The 18,990-nt window shown below is 40.3% G+C and overlaps 2 protein-coding genes across 9 annotated transcripts in view; one reads left to right on the forward strand and one right to left on the reverse strand.

The window, feature by feature from the left end:
• The window catches only part of ADAT2 (adenosine deaminase tRNA specific 2), a 28,105-nt gene extending 21,738 nt beyond the window's left edge, over nt 1-6,367 (reverse strand). For 2 of the 8 annotated variants that reach the window (XM_069598585.1, XM_069598588.1), the window contains exon 1: nt 6,100-6,275. In XM_069598585.1, the coding sequence (XP_069454686.1) occupies nt 6,100-6,195 (96 nt within the window). In that variant the 5' untranslated portion in view covers nt 6,196-6,275. Of the gene's footprint in view, nt 1-423; nt 625-6,099 lie in introns of all 8 variants that reach the window. The other 6 variants (XM_069598590.1, XM_069598589.1, XM_069598587.1 and 3 more) reach the window with 6 other exon arrangements.
• PEX3 (peroxisomal biogenesis factor 3) overlaps nt 6,306-18,990 on the forward strand; it is a 32,262-nt gene continuing 19,577 nt past the window's right edge. The window contains exons 1-2 of the mRNA XM_069598582.1: nt 6,306-6,649; nt 15,379-15,510. Of these exons, the coding sequence (XP_069454683.1) occupies nt 6,577-6,649; nt 15,379-15,510 (205 nt within the window). The 5' untranslated portion in view covers nt 6,306-6,576. The remainder of the gene's footprint in view (nt 6,650-15,378; nt 15,511-18,990) is intronic.

An 18,990-nucleotide genomic window follows, 5' to 3' on the forward strand; every position in this document is an offset into this window, starting at 1 on the left:
CTACATACTAATTTCCTGACCAGGGATCAAATCCAGCCCCTCTGCATTGGGAGTAAGATGTCCTAGCCACTGGAACACCAGGGAAGTCCCTACAATGTGGTTTTTTTAAAAGAAAAATTAATAATAAAATTGGGCAAAAGAGAATATATCTAGAAATTCACAGAGGAAAAAAGTCCAAATGTCTAATTAGGATTCCCAATGCATGGTAGTCAGTGGGAATAAAGTGAATAGGCAGAGGGGTCCAATAGAGTACAATGGGGAGCAGTGAGCAACCAAACACAGCATAGGACAAACTGGGGGTGAAGACAGGTGGCTGGGCTCAAATCACATCTCTGTCCTTACCAGCTCCCTAACTGTGGGAAGCTTACTTAACTCTAAACCTTGATGTCCACATCTGAAAACGAGGACAGTAATAATACACACCTGATATGCTTTCAAATTGTAGTGCTAGAAAAAACTCTTGTTCAGCAGTCCCTTGTTCAGCAAGGAGATCAAACCACTCATTTCTAAAGGAAATCAACCCTGAATATTCATTGGAAGGACTGTTGTGAAGCTGAAGCTCCAATACTTTGGCCATCTGATGCAGAGTCGACTCACTGGAAAAGACCTTGATGCTGGAAAAGACTGAGGGCAGGAGAAGAAGGGGATGATAGAGGATGAGATGGTTAGATAGCATCACTGACTCAATGGACATGAATTTGAGCAAACTCCAAGAGATAGTGGAGGACAGAGGAGCCTGGCATGCTGCAGTCCATGGGGTCACAGAGAGCTGGACATGACTTAGTGGTGGCTGAACAACAACCACCATAGAGCAGGGCCTTACACATACGGTCAGTATGAAACACAGCCCATGGCGATGTGTCTGGAATGTAATAGTGCAATGCTCTTGTTTTTTTTTATTTGATTCTAAGCCTACACCCTTAGAATTATATGCTGTGATGATTCAAACAATGACCCTTATTATATGCTATCTCTCCAAAAGAAAACTGTCATGAAAAATAGCGATTTTACAAAACAATAATAAAATATAGAGAACTTTATTTAAAGTTTGATAACTTCACCAAAGAACAACAAGAAATGTAACACAGATATTACTTCTCACCTATGACATTGCCTAATGTTCAGTAGTGATAATTCCAGGGATGGTAGGAACAGGGGTAGGACAGAACATTCTCACACAGGGGATGGACTTGGGACCATTTCAGGCCAGTGCTATCCAACAGAACTGTCCATAGTAATGGAAACGTCCTTTGATCTGTGCCATCCAATATGGTTGCAACTGGTCATTTGCGGCTACTGAGTAGATGAAAAGCGGCTAATGTGACTGAGAAACTGAATATTTAATTTCATCTTATTCATGAAATAACTAGCCACATGTGCTAGTGGCTACTACACTGGGCAGTATAGTTCTAAAAGGCAACCTAAAAACATCTAGACAGATGGCTTTAAAATACATACATCCTATGTCCCATTTTGGTAATTCATTCCAGAGCAATAAAAGAACTATGGGATGGGGGTGATAGGAAAATAAACTAAAATAAGAAATAATTATGCCTAGGAAAAAAGGATACTTACAATCATGAAGAGAATATGTAATTTGACTTATTTAAAAGACTGCAGATGGTGATTGCAGCCATGAAATTAAAAGACGTTTACTCCTTGGAAGGAAAGTTATGACCAACATAGATGGCATATTCAAAAGCAGAGACATTACTTCGCCAACAAAGGTCTGTCTAGTCAAGGCTATGGTTTCTCCTGTGGTCATGTATGGATATGAGAGTTGGACTGTGAAGAAGGCTGAGCGCCGAAGAATTGATGCGTTTGAACCGTGGTGTTGGAGAAGACTCTTGAGAGTCCCTTGGACTGCAAGGAGATCCAACCAATCCATTCTGAAGGAGATCGGCCCTGGGATTTCTTTGGAGGGAATGATGCTAAAGCTGAAACTCCAGTACTTTGGCCACTTCATGTGAAGAGTTGACTCATTGGAAAAGACTCTGATGCTGGGAGGGATTGGGGGCAGGAGGAGAAGGGGACAACAGAGGATGAGACGGCTGGATGGCATCACTGACTCGATGGACGTGAGTCTGAGTAAACTCCGGAAGTTGGTGATGGACAGGGAAGCCTGGTGTGCTGCAATTCATGGGGTCGAAAAGAAGTCAGCCACAACTGAGTGACTGAACTGAACTGAACTGATGTCAATAAATTTATAAAAATAAATTTCTTATGACTATGAATTATCTATATAATCAGAAAAAGAAAACATTAAAATATTTTCATTTGGGAAAAAAATACCATAAAGATATTACTGGATCAAAGGATAAACTCAGTTTTAAGGCTTTTTTATATGTATATAACAAAGTTGCCTTCTAGAAAAGATGCCCCAATTTCAGCAACCAACTAACCAACTCCTCACACACACATCCTTTTCAACAACAATCATTGCAAGTTTTTGACCTTTGCCAATTTAACAGCTGAAAAATTATGCTAAGTCACTTCACTTGTGCCTGACTCTCTTCAACCCTATGGACCATAGCCCGCCAGGATCCTCTGTCCATGTGATTCTCCAGACAAGAATACTGAAAAATTATATCTCTTTTTAATTTGAATTTAATCTATTACTAGTGAAATTGCACATTTGTTAACTTGTTCATTATCTGTGTTTCTTTTAGAAATAGCATGTTCTTTCATATCCTTTGACTTTTTCAATATTAGGGTGTATATCTCTTTGCCAAGGTTCTTTATATATCAAGGTTATATCAAACCTGTGCTTTTATTTACATGGCAAATATTTTCCCTCTATCCTTTGCTTTGTTACTTTGTATCTTACCTTTGTACTATGTAGAAATCTTCAATATTTATATAACTAAAACCTATTCATTCTTCTTTTATGTTTTCTGCCTTTCATCATATACTTTAAAGAATCCATCGCCATTCCAATTCCTCCAGGCCTTCGCTCAACAAACACCAACATCAGCCAAACACTCAGCTACTTGAATTGGCCATATAAATATGTCTATTCTGTCCAGGTGCTGCAAGTATGCTAGTATCCTCCCTATTATTACATGTGCACGGGACACCTCACTTTCAAAATCCTCAGAACACATTAGCTGCCTCTGAATCTGGTACTAGCTATGCTTCTGGTCTGATTGTAAACTCTTCTCAGAAGTACACAGGACACTTTCTATTACATCTACAAGTCTTCAAAATAGTTTAAGATTTGAAGTTTCTTTAGTGGAGGTGGCAGGGATGGTTGGACAAAGTCCAAGATTTATCACAAGCATTCTTTTCCCTTTTTTAAGACCTGGAAGAAACATATGTGTGCGTGTTAGTCGCTCAGTCGTGTCCAAGTCTGTGACCCTGTGGACTGCTGCCCACCAGGCTCCTCTGTCCATGGGATTCTCCAGGCAAGAATTCTAGAGTGGGAAGAAACATATACTACTGGCCAAAAAAAACAAAGTGCAAACTAAGGACCTCCTTGACCCTGTGTAGATAAACTAGGCAACCACATCTTTAGGTGTTTATAGTCCAATTGTGGCTCAGATGGTAAAGTGTCTGCCTGCAATGCGGAAGACCTGGGTTCAATTGCTGGGTGGGGACGATCCCCTGGAGAAGGAAATGGCAACCCACTCCAGGAATCTTGCCTGGAAAATCCTATGGACCGAGGAGCCTAGTAGGCTACAGTCCATGGGATGGCAAAGAGTTGGGCATGACTAAGCAACTTCACTTTACATTGAGACAATAATGTCAAGGCCAGAGAGACCCTAGAGACTACTAGGAGTTCAACCATCCCATTTTATAGAGTAGGACGCAGTACTCTAGGCGGATAAAGTGACTTGCCCAAGGTCATATCAAATAGGTACACACTGCTACATTTAAAATGGTTAACCAGCAAGGATCTGTTGTATAGCACAGGGAACTCTGTTCAGTGTTTTGTGGAAGCCTGGATGAGAGGGAGTCTGGGGGAGAAAGGATACATGTATATGTATGGCTGAGTTCCTTTGCCAGCCACCTAAACTATCACGATATTCTTTTCTTTATAACGACATTCTTAATGGGTTATACTGCAATACAAAATTAAAAGTTTAATTTTTTAAAAAAAGGTAGTAAAAAGACTCAAATGTTCAGGACAGAAGTCTAGAGAATAGTGTGGAGGATATGAAAGGAGAGAAAGAAAACACATTTCTGATACACAAAGGGGAAACGTTCAATGGCTGAATAAACTTGGCTATGGTAGGATCTCTCAAAATTTCATCTGTGCAAGCTCCCCGTAAATATTCTGAGGATAGTTCCTGAAGCAAATGAAAATAAACAGAAGAGACAAAAAATTTTCAGGATTCCCACATCCCATGACTTCCGGGTCTCTTAACCATAGAAAGATGTAAATGCAGCTTAATTTGAGACATTTCAACCTTCACGTGCATTTACTATCATCCTCATGACTTATGCTGCCCAGCATATGATAGTATTGAAATCATTTGGGGGAAGGACAGAGCTTGATATCACATGAAAACTCCTTTTTTCCAGCTTTAAGAATTTAGTAACATAAAATGAGTTCAGGACAAACAGTTCCATATTATAAATTAATCATTTAAAGCATAAGTGAAGTGAAGTCACTCAGTCGTGTCCGACTCTTTGTGACCCCATAGACTGTAGCCTACCAGGTTCCACCATTCATGGGATTTTCCAGGCAAGAATACTGGGGTAGGCTGCCATTTCCTTCTCCAGGGGATCTTCCCGACCCAGGGACTGAACCCCAGTCTCCCACATGGCAGGCATTGTAGGCAGATGCTTTACCATCTGAGCCACCAGGGAAGATCCTTTCAAAGCATATGTGAACATTAAAGTGCCAAACAAAAAGTTACGCATCCTCTAAGTTTAATGGGAAGAATAAATTTTGAAGTGGACTGAAAGACCGCATCATGAAATCAAATCAGGTATAAGCATTTGTTTTTTCAAAATGGAATGAAAGAGGAATACCAGGAAAACTGTGCATAGGAAGGTTAAGCATCATTTTGTAAAACTTTTGTCTCAATTATACCTAAAAGTGTATACTTGGCATTTACTGGAATGTAATACAAAATAGATTTTTTTTTTTGTTACTGAGTCAGTTACAGTCCATGGGATGGCAAGAGTCGGACACGACTTAGCTACTAAACCACCACCACCACCACCACTTTCAAAAAGGTACGAGAAACAAGTTTTTAAAAATATGCATATATGTGCGTCTAAGATTTATATACCTATGCTGCTAAGTCGCTTCAGTCATGTCCGACTCTGTGCGACCCCAGAGACGGCAGCCCATGAGGCTCCTCCCCTGTCCCTGAGATACTCCAGGCAAGAACACTGGAGTGGGTGGGTTGCCATTTCCTTCTCCAATGCATAAAAGTGAAAAGTGAAAGTGAAGTCGCTCAGTCGTGTCCGACTCTTAGCGACCCCATGGACTGCGGCCCACCAGGCTCCTCCTTACATACACGCCAAATACACTTTTATCCCTATTAAAGAGTTCGCTGGCACACATAAGTACGGGTAAAGATTGGGTTGTACACAAAGCTTATCAGACCCCTCCTTAATCAGGAGTCCTGAAGGGAGTGGGGGAAGAAAGGGCAGAGGGCAAGAGGACGGATGGCTGAATGAATGAATGGCGGAATCTGACCGCTCAGGGGCCTGTTCTTATCCTGCTCTCTACCAAAAGAATCCTCAGCTTCCTTCCTTGTCCTAGGTAGGTTCAAGGGGTTATACATACAAAATAATGTAACGTCGCGGATCTGCCAGCGTCCACAGGAAAGAAGGGGACACAGCACGCACGTGCCAGCAGCCCCCACGTGCCAGCAGCCCCCGAATAGGGATGTTGACGCTTACTTCAAAACAGTGAAAAAGAAAAAATTTCTGTATTTCCTCTCTTCCTTCCCTCAGAGCCACGTGAGAATGGACTAAAGTACATTTCAGGACAGTAAAAGCCAACTGTTTACCCAGAGATTGTGAGCGCCATCGAGATTATTAAGACCCAGAAAGGACCCCCGGGGACATTTACTCAAATGCTCGGTCGGGAAAAGCCGGAGAAAGTTCCTATCCTATGCGTCCACGCCCCGACCCCCTCACCATTTGCATCGCCTGCTCCATCCACTTTTCGGTCTCCTCCGCAGACACCGAGTACCCGCCATCGGTAGCCGCGGTGGACCCCGCTCTCGCCTCCATACTGCTGCACCCGGGCTGTCTCCCTCAGCATCAGAGGCCGCGGGGAAATAAGAGCGCAGGCTGCGGAACGCGGCGGATACGGGTCGTAGTTTCCGGGGGAATCGAACAGTGAGGTACTCGGGAGCAAATTCTGGACGGACCTGGGCGCCCCGGACCAGTGAGCTGCGGCTGCAACAGAAAAGGGCAACTGCTCAGCTATAGTCCACGCCCCCTTCCCGCTCCGGTGACAGTGTCTGCGGAAAGTCGCCTTTGTGATTTCTGGAGAGCACCGAGCGGGACGACGGCCGTCCAGCCGGGTCGTCCGTGCCAGGCGACAAAGAAAGGGTATCCTGGTGGACCATCATCCCTTCCCTCTAGACAGCCCGCCCCGGGGGCCTGAAAATGCTTAGATCTACGTGGAATTTTCTGAAACGTCACAAAAAGAAATGCATCTTCTTGGGCACGGTCCTTGGAGGTGGGTGACAGCGTTCTTGGCAAGGCGCATTGGAAGAAGAGGGTGGGAGAGGGGTGTCTGTCTTCTAAAATAGAGGCGGAGAAACCACAGCTCAGGATTCGATCAACCATGAGATGGGGGATGGGGTGCAAAACCTCCAGGGTTCTTTAAAGAAAGTGTCGCTCAGTCGTGTCCGATTCTTTGCCACCCCATGGACTGTAGCCTACCAGGCTCCTCCATCCATGGGGGTTTTCCAGGCAAGAGTACTGGAGTGGGTTGCCATTTCCTTCTCCAAGGCTCTTTACATCTCTGCAATTGTGAAATGTGTGCCCTTTGCCCTGGTACTGCCCCTTACTCTGTTTTTCGCCTTTTTCTCACTGCCTTTAGGATAACCCACCTCCGTGTTTGGGCGGTGGCGGGGGGAGGGGGGGCGGTTGTTTGTTTCTTGGGTTCTTTTCTCTCTCTTATTTTTCTTCTGTTTCAAGACACGTTCTCTTCCACATTTTTTTCTTATTCTCTTCTCTTGTTTTCCCACGAGATTCTTCGTTTCTATTTGCCACTCCCAGGACTTGATTTGGCATTCATCCTTCGCAGAAGTTTCACAATATTCGAGGAGAGTAAACTAAAGCTTGCACTTCGAATCTTGTTTAAAGTTAATTCGAATTTTTTGAAAACAGCACAGTTGTATTGAAGGACTGTGCTAGAAGGTATATGCTAGACAAAAAAAACACAGATCAATATTTTAGCTCTGTTCCTGCTCTTTTAGAATACAAACTGTAGTAAACTAGGTAGTAAGAAAGTACTTGCAGGATGCTGGGCGAGCAGGATCTTCAAGACTGGGATGAATTCCCACCTAATTCACATAATTAAGATACCCAGGCTGAGAGGAGATTTAGAAACAGATTAGATAACAATCTTGAGAGCCTTTTCCTCATAAGACAGTCATGTCCTAATGAGAGGAGACCTGAAGGAAAGAAGAAAATGTTTTGGGTGATACAGGAGAAAGAAATGCAGGAATGTGAAGAGGGAATTTTTAGCATTTGGGTTTTTTAAGAAATATTGTCACTAACTACATACTTTGGTTACAAAAGTAGTCAAAGGCAAAAGCAGCAGTTTCCCAAAGAATTTGGTTGTTTTTCTCTTACTATTGATTATATTTTATGGCTCCCAAACAATTTGAAATTGACAGTACTCTTAGTAATTCAGCTCTGTTGATTCTTGAAAATTTGAAACAGGCTTCTTGTTAATGAATCAAGGAGAGTGTTTTCCTTTTCTCTGAGGTCTATCACAACAACTCAGTAATGATCAAGTATAAATTTTTATGGCATTTGAAAAATTCTTTGCAGATAAAAATATTTTTCAGTGTTTTTATCCACTGATATCTAATGTATATTTAAACTGTGCCAAAACTACTGAGTCCACTCTATTTGTAGAAGCTAATGATTTGTGTGTGATGGAAGAAGTATAAATAGAATATTTTTGCCACGACTGAAAGAAAGAAAAATAGCATACTTCTTCAGATTTGTGGAACAACCTAACAGTGTATTAGAAATAATCATAAGGGAAGCAAAAGAGTACATTTAAGAGATATACTTTTTTTTTTTTTTCAAAAAATCTGTTGAGAGCTTTACAGGTACAGATTAAGAGGAAAGAGAAAGAAGAGGGTGAGGGGCGGGGGAAGAGTTCAGAGGAACAGGAAAAGAAAGTAATCCTAGTATTTTATAGCAAAAAAGGATCTCAGTTTAAAAGGAAGAAGAGAGTAGATGACCGTGACTGGCATTTCTTTGAGCCTCATAGTCTTTCTTCTTCAAGGGATAGGTCTTATAACATGGTACATATCAGTCTACTTTGAGAAACATTTATCCCTTGCCTATAGTGTTGAAAGGTTTCCCTGGTAGCTCGGTCAGTAAAGATCTGCCTGCAATTCAGGAGATGCGGGTTTGATTCCTAGGTTAGGAAGATCCCCTGGAGAAGGAAATGGCAACCCACTCCAGTATTCTTGTCTGGAGAATCCCATGGACTGAGGAGCCTGGTAGACTGCAGTCCATGGGGTTGCAAGAGTCGGACAGGATTTACTGACTAAACCACCACCATAGTGTTGAAAATAATATAATTGGAAATAAAAGATTCACAGAGATTTTTAATAGTAATAGCTACCATTTTGGGGGTGCCCAGTGGGCCCTATATTAAGTTCTTCTGTTGAGTGGGGATGATGACAAGATAGCTATTGTTATCTGCATTCAAAAATATGGGAACCAGACTGCTAAGAATTTAAGAAACTTGCCAAGGATCCCAGAGTTCGTAACCGGGAAGCTAGAACTCAAACCCCAATGTGTTAGATCCAGAGCACATTCTCTTTCTACTCTGTGCCATTCTGTCTTCATGAACTTTATGGTCTGAGAGGAATGAAAACAAATGACTTAGTTTGTTCCAGCTGGTATAACAAAATACCACAGACTGAGTGGCTTATAAATAACAGAAATTTATTTCTGACAGTTGTGGAGCCTGGAAGTCTAAGATCAGGGGGCAGACATGGCTTGGTGAGGGCCTGCTCCTGAGTTAGATCCTCACATAGCAAAAGGGTCTAGGGATCTTAGTGAAGTCCCTTTAATAAGAACATTAATCTCATTCTTGAGGGCTACACACCCATGCCCTAAGCACTTCCCAAGACTCCATCCCCCTAACACCATGGAATAGGGCCTTAGAATTTCCACAGATGAATGTAGAGGAGATACAAACATTCAAACCATAGCAATAGGTATGCAAAACGATAAGAGCTGAAAAAATGATATACATATAAAACTGGCAAATAGCATGTGCAGTTGGGAAAAAAATAATTAGGAAAAGGCTTCATGGAAGAAGTGGCACATTTTGATAGACTTGCAACTTAGGTAAGATATCAACATTTCTGCCCAAAACACTTGTCCATCCAATGATGGGGGAAAAAAAAACACCTCAGTTAAAAACTTTGAGTTATGGGCCTTCTTAAGTAGGAATTTGGATGACTAACTGCTTTAGACAAAGTCGTACAGTTTGATCAGTTTTAAGACTAGAACAATGGTTCTCAAACTTTTGGGCCTGAGGTCTCCTTTACACTTTTAAAAATTAAGGACTCTAAAGAGCTCTGTAAAGTTCATGTCTAATAATAATTGTTTCATATTAAAAATTAAAACCAGAGTATTTTTGAAATAGTAATTATTTTAAAATGCCAATAGTAAATCTATCAAATATTAATGTAAATATTATTTTCAGGAAACAAGTGAGAAAAGTAGCATTGTTTTACATTTTTACAGATCTCTTTACTGTCTGGCTTATATCTCTTTCCACATTTAGCCAGCTGCAATACGCACCTGCAATGTAGTCTTTAGAAAACTCCACTGTACACTCACTCATACGAGAATGAGAATGAAAAAGGCAAAGAGCATTTGTGTTATTACAGAAATAATTTTTACTCACAGATGCCCTAAAAGGTTATTGTACACCTGCAGGAGTGCCCAGGCCACACTTTGAGAACCTCTGTGCTAGGTGACTCAGACAATAAAGAATCTGCCTGTAGTGCAGGAGACACAGGAGACGCAGGTTTGATCCCTGGATTGGGAAAATGCCCTGGAGAAGGAAATGGCAACCCACCCCAGTGTTCTTGCCTGGAAATCTCATAGAGGAGCTTGGTGGGCTACAGTCCATGGGAACCCAAAGAGTCAGACACGCCTGAGCGAATAACACTTTTCTGTTTTTTCTCTTTAATGCTAGCAAAAGTGTTGCAGAGAATGGCCAAATTCATATGTATTCACTTGCTGATGTATAAAAATCTCAGAGCATTGATTTATAATTTATATCTTAATCCCTATAATGTCTTGGTCTCTTTAGTTTTTCATTTATTCATCCATTCATTCAACAAACATTTGAATGAGAGTGACTAACCTCACTGTTTTCGACTCAGGTGACACAGAGAAATAAGACTCAGTTCTTGACTTTGAGGAACTCATGGTGCATCCAGAAAGCAGAAATGGAAATAAACAAAAGTAGTGCAATCATTGTATCAGAGTACCATGGTAGAGGAGGGTCTTGCATAGAGACCCTCCATAGAGACCCAGCATAGAGAGAGAGTCGTGTTCAGCAAGCCCCACTGAAGAATCAGCTGGAATCACAGCTACAAAGGAGAAGGAAACACGGGAAAGGGGATGTTCAGCAGCAAATATGTATTGAGTGTCAATTGTGTACCAACGTTATATAGTGGGGATGCATCATCATATAAGACAAAACATATAAGACAAATTGAGTAGTCAGATTTAACTTTTAGAAAATCACTTTGCCTATAAAACCTGGATTGAAAAGGAGACCAGAAACAAAAGAGGAGAATTAGGAAACTGTTAAACCAGTTCAAGAGCATTAATAATTGGGTCTGAATGAAAATAATGGTAAAAGGGTGGACTGAAGTGGCAAAATTTAGAAACTATTTCTGAAAAGAATCAATAGCAGGATTTGGTGGTCTTTTGGATGGGAGTAAAGTTAACAGATTATTTTCAGACTCTTATAGAAATTATTAACCTAATAAAATAGTTATATTGCAGAATTTTCATCCATGAAGATACTAAGCAATGATTTTAGAAAACCAAGTTTATGATATAGAAGGGCTTCCCTTGTGACTTAGCTGGTAAGGAATCTGCCTGTATTGCGGGAGACCTGGGTTCAATCCCTGGATTAGGAAGATCCCCTGGAGAAGGGAAAGGCTACCCACTCCAGTATTATTCTTGCCTGGAGAGTTCCATGGACTGTATAGTCCACGGGATCACAAAAGAGTCAGACACAACTGAGAGACTTTCACTTCACTTCATGATATAGAAAGACTAGAAGACATTTTGCTTTGCCATCCATATTCTGAAAGGAAACCTCAAAACATTTTACATTTATTTTTTGAGATATTTAATGAATTTTCATTATTTATAACTAAGTTATAACTAAAGAAGAAGTTTTAAAGCTCCTATAATCCCAACCTTTCATTTTTAGGAAGAAATTTAAACCCAGAAAGATGGGACATGCTTAAAAGTTTCCTACCTAGTTGATGCCTCAGCTCTTAGTGTCTGTTCTCTTTCAGACCAGAATTCAAGCTAGTAGACCAGAATTCAAGCAGCAAGTCAGGTGTATAGATCCTGAGCTCCATGTTTTAGGCAATGAATTCTCTGCCTTCATTCTTATTTCCCTAGGGAGTCAAATCTGACCCAAAAAACCCCAGAAGTTATGAATTTTGAGAATGAGAAGCTGGATAAAGTTTCCTACCTAGTTGATGCCTCAGCTCTCAGTGTCTGTTCTCTTTCAGACCAGAATTCTGGCTAGTAGACCAGAATTCAAGCAGCAAGTCAGGTGTATAGATCCTGAGCTCCATATTTTAGGCAATGAATTCTCTGCCTTCATTCTTATTTCCCTAGGGAGTCAAATCTGACCCAAAAAAACCCCAGAAGTTATGAATTTTGAGAATGAGAAGCTGGATAAATTAGTCCTTGTGTAGAAACTTACTTCAGTGCTAATTCAAGGAAAAGAATGGATTATAGAATTTTACGCTAACACCGCGTGCTAGTTTGCTAGGGCTGCCGTAACAGAGTACCACATACTGAGTGGCTTAAGCAAGATAAACTTATTGTCTCACAGCACTGGAGGTCAGAATTTATTCCATCTAAGGGCTATGAGAGAAGGATCTGTTTCAGGCCCCTCTCCTTGGCTAGTAGATAACTCTCTCCTCCCTGTGTCTTCATGTCATCTTCCCCCTACACGTCTGTGTCCAAACTTCCCCTTTTTTATAAGAATAGCAGTCATACTGGATCGGGCCCATCTAATGACCTTTTAACTTGATTATGGCTACAAAGATCCCATCTCCAAATAATGTTATTTCCTGAAATACTGGGGCTTCAACATGTTAATTTGGGGTAGGACACTCTTCAATCCATAATAATTTATTCTTTTAGCTTTAGTAACCATATACTAGTTACCGAATAGACAATACAGTTAGTTGAGCTTGAACAGTACAGGTTTGAACTGTGCTAGACCATTTATAGGGAGCGTCCCTGGTTGCTCAGCGGTAAAGAATCCTCCTGCAATGCAGGAGACACCGGATCAGTCCTTAGGCTGGGAAGATCCCCTGGAGAAGGAAATGGCAACCCACTCTGATATTCTTGCTGGAAGAATACCTTGGACAGAGGAGCCTGGTGGGCTACGGTCCATGGGGTTGTAAAGTGCCAAACACAGCTGAAGTGAGTGAACATGCATGCACGCAGGCAGGCCACTTATATGCAGAGTTTTTTCAGTAAATACTGCAGCACTGCAGATCCTCAGCTGGTTGAATCCAAGGGCGCAGAACTGTGCAGGGGGCCCGCTGTAAAGTTGCATGCAGATTTTCCACTGCTGGAGGGAGTGTTCTGCACTCCTAACCCTGGAGATGTTGAAAGGTCAACTGTAGTCCCTAAAGTACTTTTATCAGACACTCTTGACAATTTAATGAAAGCAGTGGACCTTCTCCTCAGGAAAGCACATAGACCAATCAAATTTATTGTTACTCTAGAAAATTCTTAACTATTCAAGGGGTGTCATTGCAGCATTTCATTTTACACTATTGTTGTTTGAGGAATAATAATTTTACACAAAATTTTTAGCCATCAGGCAAATAAAAGCAATTCACTGAGAAGTTGTTATGTAAGAGTTGCCTGTCAAACAGTTACTTTGTGAAACGTAAGTCAGTTTCTTCATTCTGTTAGTATTATGGCACTGTTATTAGTGTATTGAGGCTGGATTATGAGAAGGGTAGCTCCGGAGCCATTTATATGAGTTTTTATTTATTCTTTACAGGTGAGTATAATACATTTATTTGTATACAAACAAAAGCAGTCACACTTTGTTTCTAATTATTTGTAGCACATGCTCTTTCACTGAACTATGACTTTTAAGATATATATCATATCAGTTCATCTGTATTGCTTACATTAGTGAAAATAATTCAGGATATGTATTTACTTTGATGTTCCTAGAGGACTATTTTCCCCACTGATGACAAACAGATCAAATCCATTTATTGAGCTACATACAATCCTTATATTCTCCTTGTCATATTGAAGGCTACAGACAGTTGGAGGAAGGTGAGGATTAGTTACTTCCTACAACCTTGTTGCCAAGTTATTATGAAACAAATTTGGCACACATTAAAACATCTGTTAGTAAGCATAGATTAAAACAGTATCATTACTTGTTCTGTAAATTCATTGAAATCCCAGTGTCCTTTCTTGGTGCAGCAATAGAACCACACATAAAAGATTTCCTGGAAGCAAAGGCAATATTCTCGATGTAGGATTCTGTTGGCCTTTTGGTTAACTCTCTTGTCTGAGAATCCTTTGAACTATCTATTCCTAAAAGGTGAAGGACTTGTTGCTGCTGCTACCACTAAGTCGCTTCAGTCGTGTCCGACTCTGCGACTCCAGAGACAGCAGCCCACCAGGCTCCCCTGTCCCTGGGATTCTCCAGGCAAGAACACTGGAGTGGGTTGCCATTTCCTTCTCCAATGCATGAAAGTGAAAAGTGAAAGTGAAGTCGCTCAGTCGTGTCTGACTCCCAGCGACCCCATGGACTGCAGCCTACCAGGCTCCTCCATCCATGGGATTTGCCAGGCAAGAGAACTGGAGTGGGTTGCCATTGCCTTCGAGGTTAGTGTATTCTTGTTCAAATGAATATTACTAGTACTAAAATGTTTTAGCTACCCAGTTTCTTAAACATTTAATCTGTAAAAAGCCATTTCTGATATTTATTGTGCTTGGTAAAAGTTAGTTTACATACTTACACCTTGAAATGTGGCTTTTGACCAAATGCTAATTAACCATGCCAGAGTGTTCACTTTACCAGCCAGGACAATTGATTGCCCACAGGGTATGACCAAAATGTGCCCATTTATGTTACACTGTCTATACTAAAATGTGTTAAAGTATATTACAGGCACACAACCCCACCTATATTTTTATACTATTATAAGTTAGGAATTTCTGTACCCTCTTCCCCCTCCCTTTTTCACCTGAGTTTCTAGTTTTCCATGTCTGCCTGACTACCTACCTTTCTTTTAGTCTTCCTTTAAAATTTTTTCTTATATTTTTAAAAATACTATATTTTGATTGAAGAAAATGTGGAAACCATAGAGAAGCAAGCAGAAGGAGAAAAAAATCACACGCTATCCCACTCTTCAGCAGTGATCATTGTTTAATATCTGTTAGAAACTAAAATCCATCTGTTACATGTATATCTACTTACATTAAAAAGCAAAACTTTCAGTATCTTATTTTATTGTCTAACTATATAACATGGTTATTTCCTTGAGTCATGAACTGTTTAGCAATGTGGTTTTTAATAGCTGTAAGATTCCATTGTATGGCTAGGCCATAATGCATTTAAACAGTTCCCTTTTGTTGGACACTTAGAATATCTCCAGTTCACTATTAAAGGCATCGCCTGACTTTGTAGACTTAATTCCTTTCTGTTTCTTCACACAGTCATCTCTATGTACCCATCTGCCATTGACTTTTAAAATGCCAATCTCCTTTTCTTTTTCTTTAGGTTGCAATTCGTATATTATTCTTTAGGTTTTTAAAAGTTGCGATTTTTAGCTTTTCACTGATATACGCCCTATATTTGGAAAACTTGGGTTAAAAATACCATTTGGAATTTTTAATACTCTAATAAACTGGATTAGTATAATAACTTGTTTTTGAAAATAATTTTAGGAGTATATATCCTGGGGAAATATGGACAGAAGAAAATCAGAGAAATACAAGAAAGGGAGGCTGCAGAATACATTGCCCAAGCACGACGACAGTATCATTTTGAAAGCAACCAGAGGACTTGCAATATGACAGGTAAGACAGAGAAATATTTATACATGTGTAAAGTTGCTTGATGATTTATATTAATTTACATATCTCCAGGAGCAAAGTTAGAGGAAAAGGCAAAAATGACAAATCTAGCAAGTGTTTCCATGATTTAACTGAAATACATAATTTAATGTGGATTCTAAAAATCATTGTAAATTAATAATGCAAGATAAATGGTAGTTTTTAACAAATCTAGCAAGTGTTTCCATGATTTAACTGAAATACATAATTTAATGTGGATTCTAAAAATCAATGTAAATTAATAATGCAAGATAAATGGTAGTTTTTTCATTTTCTTTATTCATCCAGCAAATACCGGGGAAGCATAAGGTGAGCAACTGAAGAAAAAAAGACCTGACATTCAGAGTTTATATGCTGAAGTGAGGTGAAGTCGCTCAGTCGTGTCCGACTCTGCGACCCCATGGACTGTAGCCTACAAGGCTCCTCTGTCCATGGAATTTTCCAGGCAAGAGTACTGGAGTGGGTTGCCATTTCCTTCTCCAGGGGGTCTTCCCGAGCCAGGCATTGAACCTGGGTCGCCTGCATTGCAAGCAGACACTTTACCATACCATCTGAGCCACCAGGGAAACCCGTTTATATGCTAGTGGGAGAAAATGATGATAAACACCAGGTAAATAGCTTTAAGCAGTGGTAACTGTTTATAAGGAGAATGAGCTGTGTGAGGGGTGGGGGTGCTCTTTAAGGTAGGGCAGCCAATAGAATCTTTACCTCTAAGGAGAAGTTAAGTAGGACAATGGAAAGAGCCCTGCAGAATGCCTGAGGTGGAAACAAGCTTGCTAAGTCACTTCAGTCGTGTCCGACTCTGTGTGACCCCATAGACAGCAGCCCACCAGACTCCCCTGTCCCTGGGATTCTCCAGGCAAGAGTACTGGAGTGGCTTGCCATTTCCTTCTCCAATGCGTGAAAAGTGAAAGTGAAGTCGCTCAGCTGTGTCCGACTCTTAGCGACCCCATGGACTGCAGCCTACCAGGCTCCTCCATCCATGGGATTTTCCAGGCAAGAGTACTGGAGTGGGGTGCCATTGCCTTCTCCAGAAACAAGCTTGGCTATTCTCATATTTGAGAAACAGCAGAAAGGCTATATAGCTAGACTAGCATGAGCAATGGAAGAAGTGTGATAGGAGATGAGGTTGCAGAAGTGCCCTGATGCCCTCTGGCCATGTCGGCCATAGTCAAGACTCCTAAGTGTCTTACAATTACAGAGGCACCTGCAGAACTGTCAGTCTAGCACAGTAGTATACATTCAGCCAGGGTGAATCAATGGGAATAGTTTAATCTCCAGAGCTAGAAACCTCCTGGAAGGATGCTGTGACAAAATCAGCTGCCCGTATTTGAAGAAGGCAAGGTGTTGTGATATATTTTTCTTAACTGTTTGAAGAATTAATCCTCAAATCCATGTCAAACTTGTTTTCCTTTTTTTGTTGTTTAAAGTTTAATCCTTCCATTTCTTTCAAGAACAACTAATTTAGAAAAAAATTTATAAAGGTAGGTTCTTTTTGTTCAATTTTAAAAGTAGAATTTTTTTTCAAGGTTGGAAGAACTTTATTTTTAGTTTAGTCTTATTTGACAGATAAAGAGACTGGAATTAAGAAGGTTAAGAAACACATTTAGTTGTGGCTATAGTATGGTTTTTAATGTTTGAAATAATAATACTTCAGTCTATAAAGAAAAAATTAATCACAAATGCTATATAAAATGGCAACTCAGATAAGGTACAATAAGTAAGAGCACAGTTTCAAGGTGGAGGCAGTTCTGGTTCCATTCCTAGTTTTGCTTGTGATGTCTGTGTGTCTTTGGGCAAATCTAAATGTAGTTCTTTCTCTATAAAATGATCATCATAAAACGTACTTCATAAATATTTTATGAGGAAGTGATGAGATAATTTATATAAACTACTTGATATGTAATAAATGCTCAGTAATGAACAACTTTTTGAAAATTATGTATTTCTTTGAATCAGTATTTAGTTTTCAACATAATGGTACTACCAAGGGCATTTTAATGAATTTTTAGAGAATAAGAATGGTCCATTTTTCCTTTCCTGTTTTTTTAAGGAAAAAAAAAATCTCATCTCTTGAATGAGAGATTCTTTAAATTCTGTAGTGCTTTACAATTTTCAGAAGTTTCACACACATAATTTCATATAATCCCATAATAACCCTTCCCCCCACCACTGTTATAATGTCCCTCCTCCCCTTCCCTCTCTCCACTGGTAATGACTAATTTAAGAATAGTTCATTTCTAGTTATTACTCAAATTTTTAAAAACTGGGAAAAGCTAACTTCTGGGGTCTGAAAATACATCTCAGTTTAACGTGGACCCTTATGTCAATGTAAGTGCTCTGAGAAGCACAGCTCAAATGCAGTTAGATGTAAGGGAGACTGATTGGGAGGACACCCCTGCAGAATGAAAGGCAGGGAGCAGAAGCTACCAAGGAGAGCCTTCAGCCCACGGTGCAGGTGTGATGCTGTGACTAGAACGGGCAAAGGAAGAAAGGCTGGGTAAGAAGAGACTCTGACAACAGCACAGTTCTAAGAAATCTTGGCAGGCCAGTCGGGAGTCCTGAAGCCTAAGAGTTCTGGTAGAGGAGTCCCTCAGAAGTGGGCCTGTTTTTGTATCCTCACTAAGTGACTGTCCCCGTCTGGGAGCAGTTCAGATCCAGAGACGTGGCAGCTAGAGCTGTCAGTCAGTTATGGCTCCTCCCAGCAGAAAATGTGTGGGTAGCACATTTCCATGACCATCACACCCGTCAGATGAATAAATAGCTGATATAAGGCAGTTAAAACTAAAATATGGTGCTAAAAGCCAAAATATAGGTTCACTGAAAAAATTTCCAAATTAGCTTTCTGATGTATATTGATAATGGGGTTACAAATCGTTTAATTAAGGTTCTATTCTTTTGAGTAAGAGGTAACGAACCTGCTAGAAAAATTTAGTGCTTTTAGGTAAATAGGTTTTTAACATAAGAAGTTGGTCCTAGTTTGAAAGATAGCATCTAGTGGAATGCCTCTGTACCCTGCGCATTGACTTTATCATGTTCATGATTTTTATTAAAGATTTGGAAAGAATGCCTATTAAATTTACACATGACACAATGCTTGGATGTGTAACTGACACTACAAATGAAGTTTTGGAATACAGAATAGTCTAGTCCCATTTAAGTGATAGACTGGGATAAAAGAATTGTTCTGCATTAAAAGTCAATTGTACTGAGTCAGGATTATCCACACTTGCTTAGAAGCAGGATGTATGGGAAAAGAGTGGGAATTCTAGGTGAGCATAAGCTTATTATGAGCAGAGTAGGATATGACTTCTGGAAATACTGATTTAATCTTAGACTACAGGAGTAAAGTCTGTTCAGCTCAAAGGTGGTTATAACATGCTCTGTGGTAGTCAGAGCACAAGTCCCTTTCTGCCTCTCACATGTTGAGAAGATACAAACCGG

Source organism: Ovis canadensis, chromosome 8, assembly GCF_042477335.2.
Source record: "Ovis canadensis isolate MfBH-ARS-UI-01 breed Bighorn chromosome 8, ARS-UI_OviCan_v2, whole genome shotgun sequence".
Taxonomy (NCBI): domain Eukaryota; kingdom Metazoa; phylum Chordata; class Mammalia; order Artiodactyla; family Bovidae; genus Ovis; species Ovis canadensis.